This window comes from Euleptes europaea, chromosome 1 (assembly GCF_029931775.1).
Source record: "Euleptes europaea isolate rEulEur1 chromosome 1, rEulEur1.hap1, whole genome shotgun sequence".
In the NCBI taxonomy this organism is placed as follows: Eukaryota; Metazoa; Chordata; class Lepidosauria; order Squamata; family Sphaerodactylidae; genus Euleptes; species Euleptes europaea.
In genome coordinates, this window is record NC_079312.1 from 178,750,634 (window position 1) to 178,776,112 (window position 25,479).

Here is a 25,479-nt window from a genome sequence, read left to right on the forward strand (position 1 = left end):
AGCAGGGTTTTGAACCCGGGTCCTTCCAGGTACTAGTCTAATTAACTACTACACCATGCTGGCCCCACATTCGGAAGCATCGGGGGGGGGGGGAACCCTCCTCTGATTAAATGGTTTCACTGCATACAGGGAGTTTAGCTCGGAACGTTAAAATGTGATTCTTACCCACCCGCCCAACCTGTGGGCCAAAATGGTATAGCCCTCAAATCTACCACTGCATTCAGTAGCCTGCAGAGCTTGTCCTGTCAATCAAGGTTCAGAACCAGTGAACTCTAGGGGAGGGGGGTGTCTATCCTCGAAGCAATACACTTCTTCTCCACCTTGGTGGATTACGCCCCCATCCGACAGCCAAGACCCTGGATCCTCAGGTTCTGACCCACCACTTTCCTTTTAACTGGAGATGCCGGGGATTGAACCTGGGACCTTCTGCATGCCAAGCAGATGCTCTACCACTGAGCCGCGGCCCCTTCTTCTAGTATTTCATGGCAGCAAGTTCCTTATGCTCACCATATGAAATACTGCCTTCTTCTGCCCGTCCAGAATTTATGGGCCCAGTTTTACCGGAAGACCACAAGGCTGCGCACGCCAACTAGGGAGAGAGTCAGTGAGGATCCCCCAGCCTGCGCCGTACCTGCATGGTGATGGTGGGGGTGGTCAGGCCTCCTGCGGCCGTCAAGGTGGTCTGCGCTGCTGAAACCGTGATGGCGGCCGGGTTGATGACTTGACTGGAAAGTGTAGCAATGGTGCCCAGAGTGGTAATCGGGGTGGCTAGGGAGGCGTTGGTGTTGTGCCCGCCAGTCCCAGCTAGGCTGGTGGAGACAGTGCCCGTCACGGTGCCCAAAGTCGTGACGCCTAAAATGAGGAGCAAAAAAGGGAGGACTTGCAACTGAAATCTCGCACAGGGTATGGAACGACATTCTGGGCCACTGGATGAGATTACACAGGCTACGTAATAAACACTCTGTCCTGGATGGCCCAGGCTGGCCGATCTCGTCAGATGTCGGAAGCCAAGTGCAGTCAGCCCCGGTTAGTTCTTGCAGGGGAGACCACTGAAGAAGTCCAGGGTTGCTACACAGAGGAAGGCAAGGCAAACCACCTCTGTTCATCTCTTGCCTTGATCTGGATGGTCCCAGCTAGCCCCATCTTGCCAGATCCCGGAAGCTAACATGAACATATGAAGCTGCCTTAATACTGAATCAGACCCTTGGTCCATCAAAGTCAGTATTGTCTACTCAGGCCGGCAGCGGCTCTCCAGGGTCTCCGGCAGAGGTCTTTCACATCACCTACTTGCCTAGTCCCTTTAACTGGAGGTGCTGGGGATCGAACCTGGGAACTTCTGCATGCCAAGCAGATGCTCTCCCACTGAGCCGCAGCCCCTTCCCTATAACATGAACACATGAAGCTGCCTTATACTGAATCAGACCATCAAGGTCCATCAAAGTCAGTATCGTCTACTCAGACCGGCAGCGGCTCTCCAGGGTCTCAGGCAGAGGAGGTCTTTCACATCACCTACTTGCCTAGTCCCTGTAACTAGAGATGCCAGGGATTGAACCTGGGACCCTCTGCATGCCAAGCAGATGCTCTGCCACTGAGCCACAGCCCCTCCCCTAGAAGGGTTGGCCCTGGTTAGTACTTAGATGGGTTATCTTATCGTTCAAAGATTGTATTTTAATAACTGAATACTGTATTTAAAAGATCAATGCCAATAAAGGTTTGATTTTGATTTTTTGAGTGCTTAGCTGAGGGACCACCAAGGAAGTCCAGGGTTGCTACACAGAGGCAGGCAACAGCAACCCACCTCTGTTCATCTCTTGCCTTGATCTGGATGGTCCACACTAGCCCAATCTCATCAGATCTCGGAAGCTAAGTAGGGTCAGCCCCAGTTAGTACTTAGATGGGAGACCACCAAGGAAGTCCAGGGCTGTTACGCAGAGGCAGGCCATGGCAAACCACCTCTGAAAGTTTTTTGCCTTGAAAACTCTACGGGGTTGCCCTAAGTTGGCTGCAACCTGAGGAACATTCCACACCCACGTAATAAACCTGCACACAGACAAGAACCCCTCGCTGCAAGTCACGTGCAGTAAAGACGGGACCTCATGAGCCCCGCACGTCAGTTGGCACTTATCCTGCAGCTATTTGCGGCAGCAGGGCCCACGAGACAGCCCGCAGCAGGGCTTCTGGCAGCCATTTCTGTAATGAACACATGAAGCTGCCTTATGCTGAATCAGACCTTTGGTCCATCAAAGCCAGTTTTGTCTACACAGACCAGCAGCAGCTCTCCAAGGTCTCAGGTGGAGGTCTTTCACATCACTTACTTGTCCAGTCCCTTTAATTGGAGATGCTGGGGATTGAACCTGGGACCTTCTGTATGCAAGGCATATGTTCTACAACTGAGCCACAGTCCTTCCCCTGAAAGAAACTCCCACACGAAGCTGCCTTCTACTGAATCAGACCCTCAGTCCATCAAAGTCAGTATTGTCTACTCAGACTGGCAGCAACTCTCCAGGGTCTCAGCAGAGGTCTTTCCCATCACCTGCTTGCCCAGTCCCTTTAACTGGAGATGCCGGGGATTGAACCTGGGACCTTCTGCATGCCAAGCAGAGGCTCTACCGCTGAGCCGCAAAGGGAATTCACTCACGTAAGCACCCATCTTGGCTCTCCAGTCGGCACGCTCACCTGTGGTTCCTTTCACGACCAAGGTGGTGACGGTGGGCTTGACGGCAGACACGGTGACAGGGGTGACCAGCCGCACTCCCCCCATGGGGACGGTCCGCAGGATGGTGCCGGGCTGCCCCGGGGCTCCTTTCAGGACCACCTGTCAAGGCAGATTCGGATACGGTCAAGACTCGTGACACAGCAATGCCGCGCTCCCCCCCCCCTCGGCTCACCCACCCGGCCCCCACCTGTGTCAAGCCCTGCTGCCCATGGCTCGCGGTCAGCTTGGGCACCGCCGTGATTATCTTGGCGGGGGTGCCAGTGCCGGACGTCATCACTTTGGTGGTGATTATGGTGATGGGGGACTTGATCCCGGGGCTACTGGTGACTCCTGGAGAGAGAAAAAAGGGAGCTATTAGCGGGCTTTAACCCCCCCTTGCCTCAATTGCTGCCCTAAATCCCGTTTCTGCCACGGAATTAAGATCGCAGTGAGAGGCCCCCCCCCCCACGACGGTTCTACCGAGCAAAGAAGCTCCCTTGGCTGGCACACAACACAGGGCCTTTTCGGTGGCGGCCCCACACCTGCAGAACAACCTCCCTAGGGAGGTGCGCTTGACCCCTTCACTGTCGATCTTCAGGAGGCAGCTGAAGATGGGTTTTATTTAGAAGAAGAAGAGTTCGTTTTTATATGCCGACTTTCTCTACCACTTAAGAGAGAATCAAACTGGCTTACGATCACCTTCCTCTCCCCTTCCCCTGAGAGGTAGGGGAGGCTGAGAGAGCTCTAAGAGAGCTGTGACTAGCCCAAGGTCACCCAGCAGGTTCAAGTGCAGGAGTGGGGAAACCAACCCAGCTCACCAGATTAGCCTCCGCCGCTCCTGTGGAGGAGTGGGGAATCGAACCCGGCTCTCCAGATTAGAGAGCGTCGCTCCACTGCTCTTAACTACTACACCATGCTGGCTACATTTGACTGATTTCGTTTTTACTTATTGGCAGTCCTAGCTGGAGTTAGGACTGCCAATAAGTAGAGTTAGGACTGCCAATAAGTAAAATTGCCAATAAGTAAAATTTACTTATTAGCAGTCCTAACTGGGAAAGCACTGGCAAACCACCCTGTAAACAAAGTCTGCCTAGTAAACGTCGGGATGTGACGTCACCCCATGGTAGGGAATGACCCGGTGCTTGCCCAGGGGACCTTTACCTTTACCTTAATTGGAGTTAGGACTGCAAATAAGTAGTCAGGACTGCCAATAAATAAAATTGCGGCCTGATGTGTTTTTAATAACCGCTGCTTTATTCATATCATTTCCGTTGTGTTTTTTGTAATCCTTTTTATATCGTAAGCCGCAAAGGAGAAAGGAGGGCATTAACTGTTGTAAACAATAAATAATAATTGCATAACCCCTGCCTCTGCCACCCTGGCCTGCCCACTCACGTGCCACCCACACAGTGCAGAGGCTGTCGATCCTGCGCCTTGGCCAGGACCCTGAAGGCTGCCGCTGTCAGAGTATTCCCCTCCCTACCTGTCGCTCCAGACTGAGTGATGATAGCCGACATGGGGATAGTTTTGATGATGGTGGTGGTGCCCGGCTTCGTCGTGTTCGGAGACACGCTGCTGATGCCCAGGATGGTGGGTTTAGTGCCCGTGCCGCCCGCTTGGGAGCTGGTGATGATCGTGGTAGGCTTCCCGTCCGCAGAGGTCACCAGCTTCAAAATGGTGCCCGCGGGCAGGGGCCCTTTGGTCTGCGGGAAGAGAAGGCCAAGAATCAGAAGCTAGGAGGGGAGCGTGGCGTAACCCTCATGTGGAACAAAAATTATCAAAGCGCAGGAAGTCTGTAGGACCGGAAGCTTTCCTTCTGCTCATGACACGGCTCGTGCGCAATCACATGCAAGCATTTAGGAACAGACAGCCTGCAAATTTCTTTTGACCCTACGTGTCTTACAGACTATTTCCGCTGGTTAGAAATTCATAAGTTTGGACGAGCTTTCTTATTGGCGAGATGTAATGCCCTAGACTCAGCCGATATAGTAACCAAAATAAAGAATACTCTTATGCTGTTCAATTGTCATGCAAAAACTACGGCATATAAGCAGTACAAATCTAGTGGAATAAAGTAATGTGTACAAATAACATATTTATAAACTCCACTCACACCCACTTTTCACACAATTTATAATAACTTCTAACAAAGTTTCTTCCTTGAAATTTACAAACACAATGATGGATAAAGGAAACAAAGAGGCTTCCCTCTGGAGCCAATGGTGAGTTAATAGTATTATGCAAAAGTTTTGAAGTTCTTTTATATTTTATATTCCCTTGAAAAGAATCCTGCAAAAAGGATTCATCATTGTGTTTGTAAATTTCAAGGAAGAAACTTTGTTAGAAGAGTTATTATAAATTGTGTGAAAGTGTGAGTGGATTTTATAAATATGTTTTTGTACATGTTACTCTATTTTATAGAGCCCCGTGGCGCAGAGTGGTAAGCTGCAGTACTGCAGTCAAAAGCTCTGCTCACGACCTGAGTTCGATCCCGACGGGAGTCAGTTTCAGGCAGCAGGCTCAAGGTTGACTCAGCCTTCCATCCTTCCGAGGTCGGTAAAATGAGTACCCAGCTTGCTGGGGGTAAAGGGGTGATGACTGGGGAAGGCACTGGCAAACCATCCCGTAAACAGTCTGCCTAGGAAACGTCGGGATGTGACGTCATGACCGGGTGCTTGCCCAGGGGACCTTTACCTTTTTACTCTATTCCAATAGATGTGTGTACTGCTTATACTATATGCTGTAGTTTTTGCATGCTAGACTCAGCCGAGACACAAAGGCGATACAATAACATTGCTGAAGAAGAACGAAAAGGCCCATTTTGTCCAGATCAAATAGACTCCCTTAGCCCATGCTGTTTTAGCATGTCCACAAAATAATTATTGCACGAAATAAATATATCGCTCCCTGGATAAAACTGCTAAAGACGCTTTCTGAGGATACTGTGTCATCTGCTGTCCAATAGATCGGTCAATTGCATGGGAGATGTGGCAGCTTTTCTCTTTATAGTGTCAAGGAAAAATTAAATTTCATTCCCCCTTTTTAAGTGGTTGATGGGATAGCCAGTGGCTATCTAGGGAAGGGCGGGGAGATCTTAAAGGGTGGGTGGGCAACCGCCTCAACAACGAAGGAAAGGGCACATCACACATTCTTACTTGGATTATCTGGGTCACGGGGCCAGAGGACGCCTGTCCCGTCACGGCCGACGTCTGGACCGGTTTGGTCTGAACGACAGACATCACCTTACCCAAGTTGGAAATCTGCCAGGGAGAAAACACAGGGGTAAAAAGTCTTGTTGATTCCTTCTGACCACGAAAAGACCCCTCCCCGCTGAGGCCGCCCACTTAGAAGCACCAGCCCGGGAAAGACCTCAGCAACTTCCCTTCAGCAGATTCATAAACGGGGTCGTATGGCATGGCAATGGCAGTTCATGAGCAGTCATGAAGAAGAAGAAAAGTTTTATATGCCAACTTTCTCTACCTTTTAAGGAGAATCAAACCAGCTTACAATCTCCTTCCCCTCTTCTCCCAACAGACACCTTGTGAGGTGGGTGGGGCTGAGAGTTCAGAGAGAACTGTGACTAGCCCAAGGTCACCCACCTGGCTTCATGTGAAGGAGTGGGGAACCAAACCCAATTCTCCAGATTAGAGTCCGCTGCTCATGTGGAGGAAGAAATCTGGAACTTGACCTTGCTACCCTGAGTGGAGACCTCAGATGGCATCTCAGCCCCAGAGAAAGCAGAACACTGTAGGCCAAGGGTCCGCTGCACCCGTCCACCCCTCCTCACAAACACCATTTCTGAAGCCAGAGGAAGGGGGCGCATAAGAACGTCAAAAAGGCCATGCTGGATAAGACCCAGGCCCGTCAAGTCCAGCAGTCTGTTCGAACAGTGGCCCATCAGGTGCCTCTAGAAAGCCCACAAGCAAGACGACTGCAGCAGCATTACCCTGCCTGTGTTCCCTGCATCTAATGATAGGCATGCTCCTCTGATACTGTGGAGAATGGGTATGCATCCTGACTAGTATCCGTTTTGACTAGTAGCCGTGGATAGCCCCAGCGAGGTCATCTCTAATGGACAGAAAACTCATGCATAACTCCAAGGAACAACTGAGACAGCCTGGGGGCGAACATGAGTGAAAGTACCCACACATAAACGACCTCAGTTACCAACCACCACTCTGGAAGGCAGAATAGGGAACAAGGAGGTGCCCTCCCACTGTGCCTGGACACAAACCACAGAACCGCTTCCCTGCATAGCTTTTATTTGTACTTGCATTTTTACACTGGGAGCCAGCGCTTGGCCAGAAAAGCTGGGCAAAAACGCCCAGCGGAACCCACGCTCCCGCTCCCCATCCAACCATGGCCTCCCGAAACGTACCAGCGCGCTGCCTCCAGGTACCGAGATGGGGCTCTTCACCAGGGTGATGGTCTTGGTCACCCCGCCGACCACCGTGGTCATCACCTGGGCCTGCTGGGCCACAGTGACGGTGCCCGACTTGTGCACGGTGATGATGGGCCGGGTGGGTGTGTTGGTGGTGGACGAGACCGAGGTGCCGACCTGGGCGGCCGCCGTCTTCAACATGCGGGTTGCCGGGTTGCTCACCTGGTTGTCGAAGACAGCCGGCATCAGAGGGGCAGAGAGCAGTTTTTCTCTAAAAACCTGGCCGCATCACATGAACACATGAAGCTGCCTTATACTGAAACAGACCCTTGGTCCTTCAAAATCAGTATTGTCTACTCAGACCGGCAGCGGCTCTCCAGGGTCTGAAGCAGAGGTCTTTCCCATCACCTACTTGCCTAGTCCCTTTAACTGGAGATGCGGGGGATTGAACCTGGGACCTTCTGCATGCCAAGCAGACGCTCTACAACTGAGCCACGGCCCCTCCCATTACACCGCCTTAGGGAGCCAAGACTCAAGCCTGATCTTTGCAGGACACAGCGGTCACTGCCCCCACTCCACAAGCTGTGCGTGAAAGTAACTCCAGGCCTTGTGTCCGCCCGCCCCTCCAGGAAGTATGCTGGGGGTACGCACCATGACGGGAGAAGAGGCAACTTTGACTGTGGTGGGCAGCGTGGTGGTGCCGGGAGAAACGGCCACCGTCTTCACTATGGTGGTGCCGGCAGGGACGCTGAGCACCGTTGGGGTGGAGGAGGGCGGGATTTTCTGAGTGGCGGCAGCCGCTGCCGCCAGAGCAGCCATGCCACTCATCTGAGGGCTGCTGCCAATCACCTGACGGGTACAGAGAGAGAAGAAGAAGAGTTGGTTTTTTATATGCCGACTTTCTCTACCGCTTAAGGAAGGATCAAACCGGCTTGCAATCACCTTCCCTTCCCCTCCCCACAACAGACACCCTGTGAGGTGGGTGGGGCTGAGAGAGCTGTGACTAGCCCAAGGTCACCCAGCTGGCTTCACATGGAGGAGCGGGGAAACCAACCCAGTTTACCAGATTAGCCTCCGCCGCTGATGTGGACGAGTGGGGAATCAAACCCAGCTCTCCAGATCAGAGTCCGCCACTCCAAACCACAGCTCTTAACCCCTACACCATACGGAAGGGAGCTCTTGTTTGACAGCGTTCCTTTCAGCCCCGGGATTCGACTGCCCCCACAGCAGACGTTGGCACAACGTTACTTACTGTCCCTTGAGTGGTCTGCGCGGGCACCACCATGCGCACGCCTGCTGGCAAAGAAGTCACCGTCATCGGGCCTTTCCCAGCCTGCCCCGCTGCACGCACCGTGACCAGGGGCGGCCCGGTGGTCGCCTGCGGGCCGGTGACTTTCAGCATGGCTGGTACCGCTGCAGAAGGAAGGAGCGACGACAATCAGTCCCCGCACAAACTCTCAGGGGCTGCTATTTCCAAGACGCAGCTGTGGCCTGAAGCATGCCTCCGTAGTGAGATGTAGACGGCTGGCATGTTCGGCGCATGTCCCCCCTGCCCCAAACACACCCCATCTCCAAACGAATGCCAGGTTAAGTCCCCAAGTGCTCAACTTCTATGGCTGAACAATCAGTGAGGACCTTAAAGAAGAAGAGTTGGTTGTTATACGCCGACTTTCTCTGCCACTTAAGGAAGAATCAAACCGGCTTACAATCACCTTCCCTTCCCCTCCCCACAACAAACACCCTGTGAAGTACGTGGGGCTGAGAGTGCGACTAGCCCAAGGACACCCAGCTGGCTTCGTGTGGAGGAGTGGGGAAACCAACCCGGTTCATCAGATTAGCCTCCACCGCTCATGTGGAGGACTGGGGGAATCAAACCCAGTTCTCCAGATTAGAGTCCACTGCTCCAAACCACCACTCTTAACCACTACACCACACTGGTGTAAAAGCAGTTCCGTCTCCTTCCAATTTCCCCTTATTGGCTTGCCCTAAGATCTGTTATTTAGCCCTGCTCTCAGTTCTTTCGCATGTGGCTAAACCAGGCCATCGTGGCTTGAAAGGCTAGCGTACCGAGGCTGCCCCTCGTTCGTTCCCTTTAAAATACTGATAAGGGAACATCCACGCTAAAGGCGGATAAGAGGCTTACAAATAGTTCCCTAAAACCCTGTGGGGTCCTGGGTATGAAAACCAAACGAAACAACCAATATATCTTCAGGGCCACTGGTGGGGGGGCACCTCAGGGGTACCTCCTCTTCCTCCCCCTCCCCACCTTTTACCGGTTATTCTGATTGGTTATTCCTGGAACTGTCGTTTAAGGTTTTAAAGGCGCCACCTGGAATTTTCAAGTTAATAAGGTTTTTAAAGTATAATCTGTATATAGTACGTTATTCTGTTGTATTCATGGTTGTTAGCAGCCCTGAGTCAGACTGCAGTCGGGAAAGGGTTTGGAGGCAAATCTAACAACAAAATAAAATAAAATCTTGTCGTCCCGTAGCAGCTGGCTTCAAGAGACCAACGCAGCTCTCTCCCACTGGATCTCAGTGGGAGGCGCGTGCGTATGCCTCGTGGCAAGGGCCTCCTACAAGTTCACTAGAGCGAGGCAATGCGCGATGCGCAGGCTGATGCCTTTATTGTCCTACTAGAAAAATTTGATATACTACAACTCTCTACCCCCAAAAAGGGAACTGTTTTCAATACTGCCACTGGCAGCAAAATTTCTGATTGCCTCGTACTGGGGAAAAGCTAAGATGCCTTCTACTGGGCAGTGGTATGAGGAGGCAGGAAACCTTTTAATTTTAGATATCTTCACAACTCAAAGTAATAAATAACTTATCTTACTCTACAAACTTTTTAAATAGATGGCTGCCTTTTCTCGATATGTGGAGAAGGGGGCATCGCAAAGTAAACGATGCCCACGAAACTTATCGTATGATTTGCATTTAGTTCTGCTAGGTGAATACAACAAATGGTATGATTTCTGTAAAAGGTACTGATGTATAATATTGGAACATATATTGGAAACAAGAAGAAGAGTTGGTTTTTATATGCCGACTTTCTCTGCCACTTAAGGGAGAATCAAACCGGCTTACAATCACCTTCCCTTCCCCTCCCCACAACAGACACCCTGTGAGGTAGGTGGGGCTGAGAGAGCTGAGACTTGCCCAAGGTCACCCAGCTGGCTTCGTGTGTAGGGAGTGGGGAAACAAATCCAGTTCACCAGATTAGCCTCCTCCGCTCATGTGGAGGAGTGGGGAATCAAACTCGGTTCTCCAGATCAGACTCCACTGCTCCAAACCACCGTTCTTAACCACTACACCATGCTGGCTCTCATATCTCGACTGTACAAGGATGTTTAACCTACTGCTGTTGCATTTTTATTTTGTTGTTGTTATAAAATAAACTTAAAATTGTTTTTTTTTAAAAGCCAACAGCTGACGATGCAAACATCTGGCTGTCCTAAAAAAGAGCCGTCCCGTTTTCACTTATCACTTACCTTGTGGGCGGGGGGCGGCGGCAGCCACAGGCGCGGGCATCGGCATAGGGCTGCTAGGCACGGTTGGCAGCACCTGCACGGTGGTTGTGGTCGGCGGCGCGGGAGCCACAGCGGCGGCGGTAGCGGCGGCGACAGCTGTGGCCTGGGGGAGCAGCGTGATGCCCATCTGTGCCAGCGGCTGCACGGCGCTGGCTGGGGCAGCCGCCGCAGGAGCAGGGCTCTTGGGGGGGTTGACAGGCACCGAGGGCACGGGGTTGGCAGCTGGTGAGGTGGCGGCCGGGATGTCGTACTTCTGCAGCTGCAGCAGGTAGGTGTCGGCAGTGGGGACGGAGCCCCAGCTGACTTCCAAGGAGTTGGTGTTGGCGCGGACCAGCTGCACCCGGGAAGGCGGCGGAGGTTTCTCTGCAAAGGGAGAAAGGGCGGGAGATATCGGGTCAAAGGCCACTCCAGGAGGGAGGTGGGGGTCCTACAAAGGAATGCCGGTTCTCTCACACCCCAATGCCTTCCTGCGTACTGTCTAAAAAGGAACGTCTTGTGTGTTAAGGGTACAGTTTCTTAGAGAGAAAGAAGAAAAAGAGTTGGTTTTTATATGCCGACTTTCTCTACCACTTAAGGGAGAATCAAACCGGCTCACAATCACCTTCCCCTTCCCCACAACAGACACCCTGTGAGGTAGGTGAGGCTGAGGGAGTTCAGAGAGAACTGTGACCAGCCCAAGATCACCCAGCTGGCTTCATGTGGAGAAGTGGGGAATCAAACCCAGTTCTCCAGATCAGATTCCACCGCTCCAAACCACAGCTCTTAACCACTACACCACAATAGTTAAGAGTCTCGCGTCTATTACAAGCTGAAAGGCTAACTTAACATTTCCTCCCATGCCTAACACAGGCAGATGAGGGGCCAGCCAAAGCAAACCAATGCATCCCTCAGCCAGGGACAGGCATAGCTTGCGTGTGGAGGGAGTTTACTGGGGGCGGGGGGAATTGAACATTCATGCATACAGTTCCCTTTACCTGCAGGATGAATCAATATAGCCTGGGAATAACTGTATCTTTTGACCTGTCCGAGCATATAGGGTGTAGCATTGGTATCACAGTCAGAGTTGTCTTTTCAGACTGGGAGTGGCTCTCTGGGGTCTCGGGTAGAGGTCTTTCACATTTGGGCCAGAGCTGTGGTTCACTGGTAGAGCATCTGCTGGGCATGCAGAAGGTCCCAGGTTCAATCCCCGGCACCTCCAATTAATGAATACATGAAGCTGCCTCATACTGAATCACAGGCCTTCGGTCTGCCAAAGTAAGCTTCATCTACTCAGACTGGCAGTGACTCTCCAGGGTCTCAGGCTGAGATCTTTCTCGTCACCTACTGCCTGGTCCTTTTAACTGGAGATGCCGGGGATTGAATCCAGGACCTTCAGCATGCAAAGCAGAGGCTCTACCATTGAGCCACAGCTCCTGCCCGAATGTGAAAGACCTCTATCCGAGAGCCCACTGCCAGTCTGAGAAGACAGTATTGTGATACCAGTGCTACAGCCTATATGCTCAGACAAGTGAAAAGGTACAGTTATTCCCAGGCCATATTCCTTCACCTTAAAGGTGAAGGGAACTGTATGTGTAGACGTTCAATTTTTCCCCTCAAGTAAACTCCCTCCACGCGGAAGTGTCAGGGCTTATCCTCTTCTAGAACATAAGAAAGGCCTTGCTGGATCAGACCAAGGTCCATCAAGTCCACCAGTCTGTTCACACAGCGGCCCAGTTGCCATGCTGGTTTTCCAATGAAAAACAATTCTGATATGGGAAAAAATCAAAAATTGCTGTGAACAGAAATCTTGCAGCTCAAAAGGGCGAACGCCATTTGAACCAAACGTTTTGTGCCTTTGGAATGCTTAACTGAACCCTCCTTCCTGCAAGCTGGAGCAGTTCTCCATCCTCTACACCTCTGAGTGTTTCCAGCGTGGTGAGGTGGTCGAGAGCGGCGGACTCTAATCTGGAGAACTGGGCTTGATTCCCCACTCCTCCACATAAGCGCCAGAGGCTAATCTGGTGGACCAGGTTGTTTCCCCACTCCTACACATGAAGCCAGCTGGGTGATCTTGGGCTAGTCACAGCTCTCTCAGCCCCACCTACCTCACAGGGTGGCTGTTGTGGGAAGGGGAAGGTGATTGTAAGCCAATTTGATTCTCCCTTAAGGGGTAGAGAAAGTCGGCATATAAAAACCAACTCTTTTTCTTCTTCTCCCCCCCCAAGCACAGCGATTCTTCTACCTACAGCCTTACCAGAAAGGGCTGCCTGTTTGCTCTAGGTCTTGAAGACCTTCAAGACTTTTATGCACGCTTCTGTCCCAGGTAAGACACCCAACTCTCTCACCTGTCTCCAGGTACCAGAGATCCTTGCAGCAGACCTGGTTATTCCACGCCTTGCGGTAGCCGTCACGGCCACTCCAGATATACAAGCGTGTGTTGATGGCCACGGCACAGTGGCCGGCTCGTGCCCGAGGGATATTGTCCTCTAGCGTGTCCATCAGAATGGGCTCCCAAGCCATGGAGTCTGTACGAAAAGACAAAGAAGTCAGGCAAAAAGGATGGGGATGGGCGGGTAAAGACGTGAGACGGTGCAGTTTTTCCTCTCTTCACGTACCTAGGTTGAGGCAAGCGAGAGTGTTTGTGCATTTCCACTCTTTTTCGTGCGTGGCCACTTTGACGTCGTCCATGACGAGCGGCACCCAGCCCCCAAACATGTACATCCTGCCGAGGAAAACAGAAGAACGTGAACAGAACGCAGTATGGCAGAGTGGACAGAGTCTCAGACTGGGACGACCCAGGTTCAAATCACCTCTTGAACATGAAGATGACTGGGCTGCTTGGGCCCATGGCTTTAGGGGAAGGGCTGTGGCTCAGTGGCAGAGCATCTGCTTGGCATGCAGAAGGTCCCAGGTTCAATTCCCAGCATCTCCAGTTAAAGGGATCAGGCAAGTAGGTGGTGTGAAAGACCCCTGCCTGTAGACCCCGGAGAGCCGCTGCCAGTCTGAGTAGATAATACTGACTTTGATGGACCGAGGGTCTGATTCAGTATAAGACAGCTTCATGTGTTCATGTGCACTGAGCTATCGCACAGGTCAAGTAGAGGAGTGTCACGTCTGGACATCAGTAACAGAACTAGGTTATTACCATCAGTCATGGCAAATTATTTATTTTAATCAGTGTTTTTAATGCATTTTTATTATTTACACTGCAAGCCACCTTGAGTTGTCGAAGATAGAAAGGTGGCTAATAAATGTTTTAAACAAAATGATAAAATAAATAAATGTAAAAAGGCAGCCGGCGCCCCAGCGGGAGATAACGGCGGATCCCACCACAACACACACCAACATAGGCGACTTTCTTGAGTGTGTTTGTGTAAAGCACCACCAAGTTGCAGCCGACGTACGGAGACCCTGCGGGGTTTTCAAGACAATAGACGTTCAAAGGTGGTTTGCCATTGCCTGCCTCTGCTTAGCTACTCTGGGCTTGTAGTGGTTAAGAGCAGTGGTTTGGAGCAGCAGACTTCGATCTGGAGAACTGAGTTTGATTCCCCACTCCTCCACATGAGAAGCGGAGGCTAATCTGGTGAACTGGGTTGTTTTCCCCACTCCTACACATGAAACCAGCTGGGTGACCTTGGGCTAGTCACAGCTCTCTTAGCCCCACCTACCTCACAGGGTGTCTGTTGCGGGGAGAGTGATTGTAAGCTGGTTTGAGCCTCCCTTAAGTGGTAGAGAAAGTCGGCATATAAAAACCAACTCTTCTTCTTCTTGTGGGGAAAGGCAGGCAGGGAAGGCAATTCTTCTCCCATCCAAATACTAACCAGGGCCAATCCTGCTTAGCTTTTGAGATCTGATGAGATCGGGCTGCCTGGGCTGTCCATCTTCAACAGATCTTGGTTATGGGGGATAGAAACAGTACAAACGCCCCAAAGGCTTTGGGCTCAGACTAGTGCACTAGTGCTTTAACGTGATACAGGGAAAGACAAAGCCAACATCACCTATGAATGTTGCTCTTGGGGGCGTCACTGTCACCGGCCAGTCCCACCCAACCTTCCAATATCAACCTACTCCACAGGGGGCCGTTATGAGGATAATGTGGAGGTGGTGAGAAGAAGAACAGAAGAGTTGGTTTTTATATGCCGACTTTCTCTACCACTTAAGGAAGAATCAAACCGGCTTACAATCACCTTCCCTTCCTCTCCCCACAACAGACACCCTGTGAGGTAGGTGGGGCTGAGAGACCTGCGACTAGCCCAAGTTCACCCAGTAGGCTTCATGTATAGGAGTGGGGAAATAAATCCAGTTCACCAGATTAGCCTCCGCCGCTCATGTGGAGGAGTGGGGAATCAAACCCGGTTCTCCAGATCACAGTTCACCGCTCCAAACCACGGCTCTTACCCACTACAGCACACTGGCTCTCAGAGCATAAGCAGCCTGAGCTTCTTGGGATAAAAACGAGGGAAAGCCAGCTCAAACGGAAGGAGGGAGTCGAGCTGAGCTGTGCCAGGACTTACTTGTTCCCGATGGTTGTGGCCGAATGCAGGCTGCGCGGAAGAGGGGCCACACCACTCAATGTGGGCTTATTCCATGTCAAAGAATCTACAGGAGGGGGGGAAGATGTGAAAGGAGTCACAGCAGGGATTGCCCAGAGCAACCAGTCACTCCCGCTGGAGCAAGAAATCTCACCAGCAGCTTTTGAGAACCTGCTCGTTCTAGGACTGACAACCTCCCCCCAGCCCACCACAGCCAATTCCTAGTGCCGTTACCAATGTCCAGTGTCCAGAGGTCGCCCAGACGACAGCCGCTCATTCCGCCGTAGATGACCAGCTTGGATTTCTTGCTGTCCTTTTCCGTGTACACCACGGCAGTGTGGGACTCCCGCGGGGGAGGCAGCACCCCGTAGGTGATAGGGATGTCCCAGGCCACCACACCAGTACCTGGACGCAGCTCCAAGATGTAGAGGTCGTTCAGGTATCTGCATAAGGGGGAGGACCCAGAAAGCCAGGCTAGGAATTATACTTGCTTTTCAGTCGACGGCACCTCACTGATCTATTTGCCTTTAGTTAAGCATAAGAATGTAAGAAAGGCCCTGCTGGATCAGACCAAGGCCCATCAAGTCCAGCAGTCTGTTCACACAGGGGCCAACCAGGTGCCTCTGGGAAGCCCATAAGCAAGAAGGCTGAAGCATTATCCTGCCTGTGTTCCACAGCACCTAGTATAATAGGCATGCTTCTCTGAGACTGGAGAGAATAGGTATGCATCATGACTAGTATCCATTTTTACTAGTAGCCATGAATACTCCGCTCTTCCATGAACATGACCACTCCCCTCTTAAAGCCTTCCAAGTTGGCAGGCATCACCACATCCTGGGGCAGGGAGTTCCACAATTTCACTATGTGTTGTGTGAAGATATACTTCCTTTTATGAGTTTTGAATCTCTCGCCCTCCAGTTTCAGCAGATGAGCCCGCGTTCTAGTATTATGAGGGAGAAAAGCTGCTTCCTGTCCACTCTCTCCAAACCATGCATAATTTTATAGACCTCTATCATGTCTCCCCTTTTCATAATCACAGAGTTGGAAGGGACCACCAGGGTCATCTGGTCCAACCCCCTGAACAATGCAGGAATTTCACAACTACCTCCCCCACATACCCAGCGACCCCTCCTCCATGCCCAGAAGATGGGGGGGAAACCCCCCAGGATCCCTGGCCAATCTGGCCTGGAGGAAAATTGCTTCCTGACCCCAAAGTGGCGATCGGCATTTCCCCGGGCATGCAAGGGCCACGAGAGCTGAGCACCGATATAACCCTTCCTGCCCTCCCTCTCGTGATCTGCCTAACTTCACAGAATCAGCCTTGCTGACAGACGGCCATCTAGCCTCTGCTTAAAAACCTCCAAGGAAGGAGTGCCCACCACCTCCCGAGGAAGCCTGTTCCACCGAGGAATCACCTTGACTGTCAGGAAGTTCTTCCTAATGCTTAGCTGGACTTTTGATTTAATTTCAACCCATTGGTTCTGGTCCGACCTTCTGGGGCAGCAGAAAACAACTCGGCCCCACCCTGTGCATGTCAGCCCTTCAAGTACTTGAAGATGGTTATCAAATCCCCTCTCAGTCTTTTCCTCTCCAGGCTAAACATACTGAAGCATTTTGCTAAATATTTTGAAGCGGCAGCAACTGGCGAATGAGCAGTCAGTCTGAACAGCTATAACGCAACAGAGAGACACGCATACCTGGGAATGTTGTTCTTGGGGTCTTCGCTGTCATTGGCCAGCCCCCCAAATAGGTAGCACTTGTTGCCCACCAAAGAAAAGCTGTGGCCGAGGCGTGGGCAGGGTGGGGGCCCGTTCTTGGGAGTTTTGGCTTTCAGCCTTTTCCACTCCCAGCGGCTGGCCTAAAAGGAAAGGAAAGAGCGCAGTTAAGACAAGCTGGTAACGCTGGATTTGGACAGACAGGACACACGCCGCGTATAAATAGTAGGGAACAGGGCGAGAAAGGAGCACAGACGGGAAACCCCAGAAACCGATCTAGATCCGAGTCCAGTAGCACCTTAGCATGGTGTAGTGGTTAAGAGCGGTGGTTTGGAGAGGTGGACTCTGTCCCGGAGAACAGGGCTGGTTTCCCCACTCCTCCACACGAAGCCAGCTGGGTGACCTTGGGCTAGTCACAGCTCTCAACCCCACCTACCTCAAAGGTATCTGTTGTGGGGAGGGGAAGGGAAGGCGATTTGTAAGCCGATTTCATTCTCCCTTAAGTGGTAGAGAAAGTCGGCATATAAAAACCAACTCTTCTTCTTCGAGGTGAACAACATTTTGGGGAGCATAAGCTTTCAAGAGACAAAGCTTCCTTCATCAGATACAAGTCGAAATGGAGATCCCTTATACCCCAGTCTGGAGGTGGGATCGGTGTTGCGAAGAAAGGAGTCAGGAGGCAGAGGTACAATGTAAATCAGCCTTCTTCCCTGCTTTAATCAAGCTGATGACAATGTGCCTCTGCCTCCTGACTCCTTTCTTTGCACCACCCCTCCCACCCTCAGACCGGGCTATACGGACTCAGGGATCTTCAATGTCATTTGTATCTGATGAAAGGAGCTTCGACTCCCCCCAAAATCTTATCGGTCGCTAAGGTGCTGCTGGACTTTAATCTAGCTGTTCTACTGAAGGCCGACGCGGCTACCCTCAGGAACTATCCCAGAAGTTGGAAGCTCTGCACAGACCCCTGGGGGTAGGAGCTGTGGCTCAGTGGTAAAGCCTCTGCTTGGCATGCAGAAGGTCCCAGGTTCAATCCCCGGCATCTCCAGTTAAAGTGACTAGGCAAGAAGTTGATGGGAAAGACTTGAGACCCTGGAGAGCCGCTGGCGGTCTGAGTAGACAGGACTGACTTTGATGGACCAAGGGTCTGATTCAGCATAAGGCAGCTTCATGTGTTCATGTGCTTTCCAAATAGCAATGTGGCAGCAATACCTTAAAACAGGGGTGTTGAACATAAGGCCCGCGGGTTGGATCTGGCCCCTTGAGACCTCTTATCCGGCCTGTGAGGCAGCTGAGGAGCCACCCCATTCTCGATCTGGGGTGTCAAGGCACGGCACGGCCCAACCAAGTGATATTTATGTCTCATCTGGCCCTCGTAACAATTGAGTTTGACACCCCTGCCTTAAGAGAAAGGCCTGACTTCACTTTGCCTTGACCCACCGCTTTTGGGGAAGCAAGGAGAGAACCCCCACGGCCCCCAACCACTCACCTGAAGTTCATAGAGGTCGTTGCTGTACTTGCCATATTCCACCATCCCACCGAACACCAGCAGGCGAGTCCCATCGCAAACAAACCCATAAGCCGCACAGCCAGGGGGGATGTCTCCCCGCACAGCTGGGATGAACCACTGGTTTGTAGCTGGAAGACAAGCAAATGGAAGTCAGGGACACAGCGCTCTGTTCTGCACAAGTCTGAGGGAGTTTCAGGTAGGATAAGCCTGGGGGGACCCCAAGACAATGCACTGCAGAACAAGTTCTGTGATGGAGAATTTATCAAGCCAAGGGGTTTATCCTCACAGCCCTGCCCTATGGGTTCTCAACAAAGGGCGCATTCCCCCTGGAAGGGAATTTTAGGTTTCCAAGGGGGGGAACTGGGACCACTATTCAGTAAAGTGTGATGTCCTGTAGATTATGTACAATCTGTAAAATTGTAGTTTGTTTTTAATAACTGTTAGACTATCTTGGGAAGGGGGGAATTATACTCTGAACAATGGTGAAAGGGAGGAATGGAGGGGAAAAGGTTGAGAAGCACTGCTATAGCAGCAATCTCATTTTGAGGACTAGGGGAAGTGGCTGTCGTTTGCACCATCGTCTGCTGCGCTGACGACCCAGCGCACCGTGTCTTGGAAAAGTGACAGCCTCAGGGAGCTCAGAAAGGCTACAACCTCGGTCTCCAGCAGATAAAATAAAACATGTGGGACTATCTAAAACCCCCCTGCAGGCTGGTCGAGTCAAGGGAAGGAGATAGGAAAGGAATGTTCCCGCTCTGGCTGCAGCATGGGGTTGGGGGGGGGGGGAAGAGAACTGTTTACAGCAAGTACAATGGAGGAAGCAACCTATCAGGGGAGGCAGAAAGAGGTGGCGGCTGCCAATCAGGAAGCCAGGATCCGCCCCTCCTGCTCAGCTCTGGCTGCACAGAGGAGACGCTCCATGCCGCGAGAGGACTTCGTGTGCCATAGAGGTGGTGGCTGACAGGCAGGGAGGAAAGTAGGCTCCCTCTCCTCTCACATGTGCTAAATTTGCAAACCCAGCCCACAGCGGCATCCCACACATTTATCACGGGAATCTGCCCAGATTACACCCCTCAGGTTTTGCCACCCTCCACGACTGGCACGTGACCAGGAGGTCTAAACAAGCCCAGGCACTCTCGTAAGAGACAGCAAGACGCCTCACAGAAGAGGGTGCCGGCCCAGGGGGCTTCACCACAAAAGCCCCTCTTTCCTTAGTGAGCGCCTCCGACGAGGGGCTTAAAGGCCGCTTTTGCAAAGGACTGCTGCTTTTCAGGGACTAGCACCATAAGAGGATGAGGGGAGGGAAAGAAAGGCAGAACGCCGACCCCGCTTTTGGAGGGGGAAAGCAAAACGCCAGTTTCTGTCCCGTGCCTCTTGCTGCGCTTGGAATTCCATCTGGATGCAAATGGACCCTTAACTCTTGTTGGCATCCCTCTCGCTTTAACCACTGGATCTTGTGCCTCGTCTAGCTTGCAGGAGTGGCGCTTCCAGTGCAGCCCCCCACCCACCCTCGCTTTACCTACCCAAAGGGAGAGGATTTCCCCAAGGATCCAACCCTACTTTTTAAACAAGCGTTATCTCTTCATTCCATACAAGAGCGCCCCACCAGTGGTGTGAAAACCTACCTGACTCCCAACAGACTTTAAAAAAAAAAAAAAACTGAGCAAGAAACATTTTCCAGGCTCGGAAGCCCACATAATCTAAACCAGAGTTTTCCAAACTTTTTGCATCACGGAGCGCTTTTTCAGGAGAAATTAGTCACGGAGCACTAATTTTCACCTAGAGCCTCTATACCAAATCAAATGACAGTAGTATTTTTCTTTCCAGTCTTTTCGTGGAGCACTAGGAGATGTTTTGCGGAGCACCAGGTGCTCCCTGGAGCACAGTTTGGGAACCTATGATCTAAACAGTGAGAACGAAGGACGTGACCAAAGGAAGAAACGTGCTGTGCGGAGCTGAAGGCATGCTGGTTAGGTGGCCCTTCAGGATCAAATAGGGCTGCCCCGACATACTGCAGACCGAGCTGCTTGCAAATAAAATGCTTTACCCTCAGTTTAGCACCCTGAACCAACGTCTTAACTGGCAATGCTGCTTTTGCCCCTGGGGCCACGGGAAGGATCAGCAAAGGCTCCTTGCCTACACAGTCCGACAGCCCCAAACCTAAACCCTGGTATGTTGCCCTTGGCTGAAAGCCCCCAGGAATGAGAGAACCAGGAAAGTTAACCTTGTTCTTTTTACAACCTCTCCCCTTGCTCTACAAAAATTGAGGACTGCTCATACTCCCACAGGTTGCAGTCTTCTATGAGCAAATTTCAGGTGCACCAAATGAAGAAGAAGAGTTGGTTTATATATGCCGACTTTCTCTACCGCTTAAGGAAGAATCAAACCGGCTTACAATCACCTTCCCTTCCCCACAACAGACACTCTGTGAGGTAGGTGGGGCTGAGAGAGCTGTGACTAGCCCAAGGTCAGCCAGCTGGCTTCATGCACAGCAGTGGGAAACATATCCAGTTCACCAGATTGACGTCCGCTGCTCATGTGGAGGAGTGGGGAATCAAACCCGGTTCTCCAGATCAGAGTCCGTTGCTCCAAACCTCCGCTCTTAACCACTTCACCACGCTGGCTCTTCCTGCTAGCCTGGCCCACCGGCCCCCTCTCCTCATTTTGCTGAGGAAACAGAACCAACGTTCACGCCGTGCCCATGCACACTGCCAAGAAGAGCCAACACATTCCCCACCACCACCACCAAAAAATGGAGCAAGCACAGACAATCTTAGGTGGCACTTGCTTACAGAAAGACCAACGGATGGCACTTTCCTGAGTTGGCACTGAGGCAAAATTTCAACCTGTGATTCTGAACTACTTGGGTGGGTTTCATTCAAACCAGGACCAGCGAGACGAGGGGCGAACGGCGTCTGCCTCGGAAGAGGTCTCCAATCCCTCCCGATGGTGCACGGGGGTGGAATGTTCCAGCGCCCGATCCCCACCCACAACGCTTCCGTCAGCGCGGCACCCTTGCGCTCCGAGCGGCTGAGCAGACCCTGGGCACTGAGGAGTTAAAGGCTGCCGCTTTTGAAAGTTGAATTTTACGCGCCAAGCCCTTGGGGAGGGAGGAAAGAGGCTCCTCCGCCCCCAAGCCTCTCTACCTGCCACATGAGAGCAGGGAGGGAAACGGGGCCGCAGGCGGCAAGAGGAAAAAGCGCTGGGCAGAGCGCACGAGCCAGACAGTTCAGCGTGCGAGCGCCAGAGCCGAGAGCCGCCGTGTCCTCAGGGTACCCTGCTTGGCATTCTGGGCTTTAGGCCGGGCACTTCTCCGGAATTTTGTCTCTTTCCAATCAAGGTAGCAAGCAAGCGAGCGTTTGCTGGCCCACCTCTCCGCCGGCGACAGGACTCCTGTAAGCTGCCGCGAGATAATCCTATTAAAATATCCCTTTCCCCCACCCAAGTAAAAGAGAAGTCTGTTGCAAGCATCTCACAGGCACCTTCCCCCAAGGTGGGCTTCCCTTCCCCGTTCCCCCTTCCTCCCCAAAGAGAGAGCCGGTGCCACCTCTGCACAAATTAGCCCCCTCTGGGCATGGATAAGAATCGCCCGCCTTCCTTCTTCCCATCTAACGGAGCCGAGTGGGTTCCTCTTGGCACATGTCAATTATCACGCCCAGAAGGGCTGGAGGGAATTCAAGGCAGACCAGAAGTTTACACTGTCGGGGTTTTTTTTTTTGGGTTTTGTGCTAGCAGAAGCTTTTCCGCCCCTCTTATCGCCACACGTCCCAGTGTAGCGCACTTGCGGCTTTTTGGGGGGTGGCCGAAACACGGCACATCTGACAATACGGATCCAGAGATAAAGTAGGAGCCGCGCACACACACACAAGCGAGCGCGCAGGCATCCTTCCCTGCAAACACAACATCAGAGTTGCAGCTTCACACGGGGGAATGTAAAAAAAAAAGTCTCCCGGAGAGCAATTACAGCCCGCCTCCCCACTACGAGGGAAAGGGGGGGTGCAATTCCCTCCGGTTCTATACGTACCCTGGGGGGGGGCAAGGTTGCCCATCCAGCATCCCTTACCTGTGTTATAGACGTGCAGCTCGTCCACGATGCCCTCGTTGCCCCCTCCGAAGACCACGATCAGCTCCTTGATGGCCACGGCCCGGTGGCCGTGGCGGGGACGGGGGACGGGCCCCGACCAGCCCACCACCCGCTTCCAGCGGGGCTGCAGCAGCCCGGGGGTGCCTCCGCCACCTGTTGGGGAGACCCCAGTGGGGGCCATGGGCGAGGCGGCCGCCATGGGAGGAGGAGGAGGAGGAGGGCGGCTTCCTTCCCAAACTCTGCAAAGAAAAGTCTCCTTCCTCTGAGCGGTGGGGTGGGGGGAAGGAGCCCAAAGCTTATGGGGTGCCCCTCTTGCCTATGGGGTGGGGGGCAAAGACAAGCCCCCCCCAATGAACAACACAGGCGGCTTTCCCTGGAGGAAAGACCTGGGGGGGAGCCAGACCCCCCCCCAACCTTCAGCAGTCTTTAAATGGGCAAAAGGACCCCCCTGTTTTCAGGGGCTCTCTAAGGAACGGGGCAGACAGGCTAGCAAGGGGCGAGGAGGGGGGTAGATATTTATTGCCCCACTGAAGGGGGGAAAGTCTCTTTGGGGGGGGGAATATTTTCCTTGGGGGGTGGTTTCTTTTAACGTGAGGCGCCCTTTCTGGGGGGGGGTTAGACCCCCTGCAGTTGGTGACGGGGTCAGAGGTAAAGGGCCGCCTCCTTCTCCCTATGGGGCAAATGCCCCCCCTCTCTGGGGCAAAAAATAATAATAAGGCGGGATGAAAGAGAAATGGGGGGGGAGGAGGAAACCCCCCCTCTGCTCTCTTAAAGGCCTTCCCCCTTGCTGAGGGCGGGGGGGGAGGGGAATGGCACCTACGGGGGGGCCCCCCCCGGTCCGTCCGCCCTCGCGAGGCGACAACTACCCCACGCGGGGCAGTTACTCCTCCCCCCCCCCCCGCGCCCGCTCAGCGCCCGGCCCTGGGAGCCGCCATCTTGCGTTGCCCGGACGGAAAATGGCGGCCTCAGGGAGGGGAGAAGCCGCCTCCCCCCCCCGCCTCCCTCGCTCTCGCGCCGCCCCCCCCCACCCGACGCCGCTCTGTTCTCCGCCCCCCCCCCGGCGCCTAGCTCCCTCCTTCCCCCCCTCCCCCGCGGCCGGGGCTGCCTGGCGAGCAACGGCGGGCCGCTCGATTCCGCCCCCCCCGCTGTACGGCACCGACGGGCCAGCTGCGGGCTCCAAGGCGCCTTCACGCCGCCCTGGGAGCCGCCATCTTGCGCCTGTGAGGGAGTCCTGTCTCTCTCGCTCTCTCTGCCTCGGAGGGCGGGGCCGGGGAGATAAGGCCTCTGTACGGAACCCCTCCCACAAGGGCGCCGCCATCTTGGGGGGGCGGGGCCTGCCGGGCGCCGCCATCTTGAGAGAGGGGGGGAGGCCGGGGCTCCTCCTCGTTTTCTTAGACCGCAGATAAAAAGTAGACCAAAGCGAGGTGCGATACGCGCTTTTAATTTATTATTATATTCGGCCTCAGGGGATGGAAGTGGATCGCTCGTGCGGTGAAGGGGGAGGAACGTTCTGTGGGCGCCGCCATCTTGGGATGGATAAGCCCCGCCCCCGAACCCTTGCCCCGCCCACCCCCTTTTCAAATCGGCCTTTCCAATAATTGGCCATCCCCGTTTTCGAGCGGCCGCGGATGTTTCGGGGGAGGCGCCGCGCACTTCCTTTCCCCCCAGTCCTTGTGAGGCGGCCGGATGGGCGCCGCCATCTTTGATAAAGATCGCTTCCCCTCACGCCGGGCACGGCTCGGTCTAGGCAGGGACGCCTCTATGGAGGGAAACGGCCGCCCGTCGACGCTCCTTTCTGAGGGGGCGCCCGGCCCGAGGTGCCCTCTGGACTCGTGATTTATAATAAATTAAATAAAGGCTTTTGGTTTCTCTTTCCCGTTGGCCAAATAGTCTGAGGGGAGCGAATCCGCTGTGTTTTGAGGGGCTTATAGCGCTGCGAGAAGCAGGCTCTTCGGTTTCCATGCTTCTCTGGAAGCCGCCATCTTGGTTCCACCCTCCCTCCCCATCCCTGTCACAACATACAAAACGAAGATGGCGCCACAAAGTCCCCGGATGTGGCTGTTTTTTCCTCCCCCCACCCACAAAGAGAGCCAAGATGGCGTCTTTCCAAATGCCCGTATGCAGGTGTCCCTCCCCCAACCCCCGAGTTGTGTTATTCAACATGGCGGTTTCGCTGTTCCCCGTATGTGCCTCCTGCGGCTGTCCACATCCAAGATGGCCGCTCCTCGAGTGCCCGGATGGGCCAAACACTGTCTCAAGATGGCTTCCCTTTTAGTTGCTAAGAGGCTAGAGTGCCCGGATGTAGCTGGCGCCTCAAGAAGTACTGAAAAATGGCCGAGACCTGAATCCCCGGATGTTCAAGATGGCGGACCGCTTGTTTTTTGAGAGCTTCTCTGTACATGGGAGGACCTGCCAAAATGGCGATAGCCTCCATCTGTGGCGTTTGGCGCTTAAAAGGGATCCAAGATGGCGCTCGCCACCCGGATCAGGAGTCGGCTAAGATGGCGCTTCGAGTGGAAAGAAAAAGGACCCGGATGTTGGAAGGCGGAAACACAAGATGGCGGGCCCCTGACAACCCTTATGGGTTGAAACAATTTTTCAAGATGGCGGCCTAAAAAAAAAGAGTGGGCGCGGGAGGAGGGACAATGAGGAGCGTCTCTCAAGATGGCGGCCGCCTGTTGTCCGGATATGCCTACTCAAGATGGCGCTTAGAGGTCCGCTTGGTTGCTAGGCGACACGACTCGAGGAGACTTTAAAAGAATCAAAACAGTCTCCTTCCGCGTACAGCGAGAGAGGGGGGGGGGTCGGGAATTAACGTTCTCCTCCTTCGCCATTTTAGAACAAGACTTCACTTAACCCGCCCGCCCGCCGCAATGGTGAGCATAAAAACAACCTCCCTTACTGCGCAGGCGTAGACACACTCGTCCCGCAAGCACGGCAGCGGAGGAAGACCCGGATGTGAGTGGAGGGGAGCTCCGCCATCTTGGGCGTGGCGTGGCTTCCTTTTCTTGCGCTTCGCCAGCTGTTTGCGCAAGAACCTCTTTACGCGATTAG

The 25,479-nt window shown here is 53.3% G+C and overlaps 1 protein-coding gene across 1 annotated transcript in view; it reads right to left on the reverse strand.

Moving 5' to 3' along the window:
* Positions 1-22,624, reverse strand: part of HCFC1 (host cell factor C1) — a 37,318-nt gene extending 14,694 nt beyond the window's left edge. The window contains exons 1-17 of the mRNA XM_056850353.1: positions 22,405-22,624; positions 18,321-18,469; positions 16,814-16,974; positions 15,351-15,559; positions 15,099-15,183; positions 13,200-13,306; positions 12,930-13,109; positions 10,567-10,968; positions 10,431-10,433; positions 8,329-8,489; positions 7,728-7,925; positions 7,074-7,298; positions 5,851-5,955; positions 4,179-4,398; positions 2,904-3,046; positions 2,677-2,815; positions 632-852 (exon numbers count right to left, since the gene is read on the reverse strand). Coding sequence (XP_056706331.1) covers positions 632-852; positions 2,677-2,815; positions 2,904-3,046; positions 4,179-4,398; positions 5,851-5,955; positions 7,074-7,298; positions 7,728-7,925; positions 8,329-8,489; positions 10,431-10,433; positions 10,567-10,968; positions 12,930-13,109; positions 13,200-13,306; positions 15,099-15,183; positions 15,351-15,559; positions 16,814-16,974; positions 18,321-18,469; positions 22,405-22,624 — 2,928 coding nt within the window. The remainder of the gene's footprint in view (positions 1-631; positions 853-2,676; positions 2,816-2,903; positions 3,047-4,178; positions 4,399-5,850; positions 5,956-7,073; positions 7,299-7,727; positions 7,926-8,328; positions 8,490-10,430; positions 10,434-10,566; positions 10,969-12,929; positions 13,110-13,199; positions 13,307-15,098; positions 15,184-15,350; positions 15,560-16,813; positions 16,975-18,320; positions 18,470-22,404) is intronic.
* Positions 22,625-25,479: the final 2,855 nt, after the last annotated feature.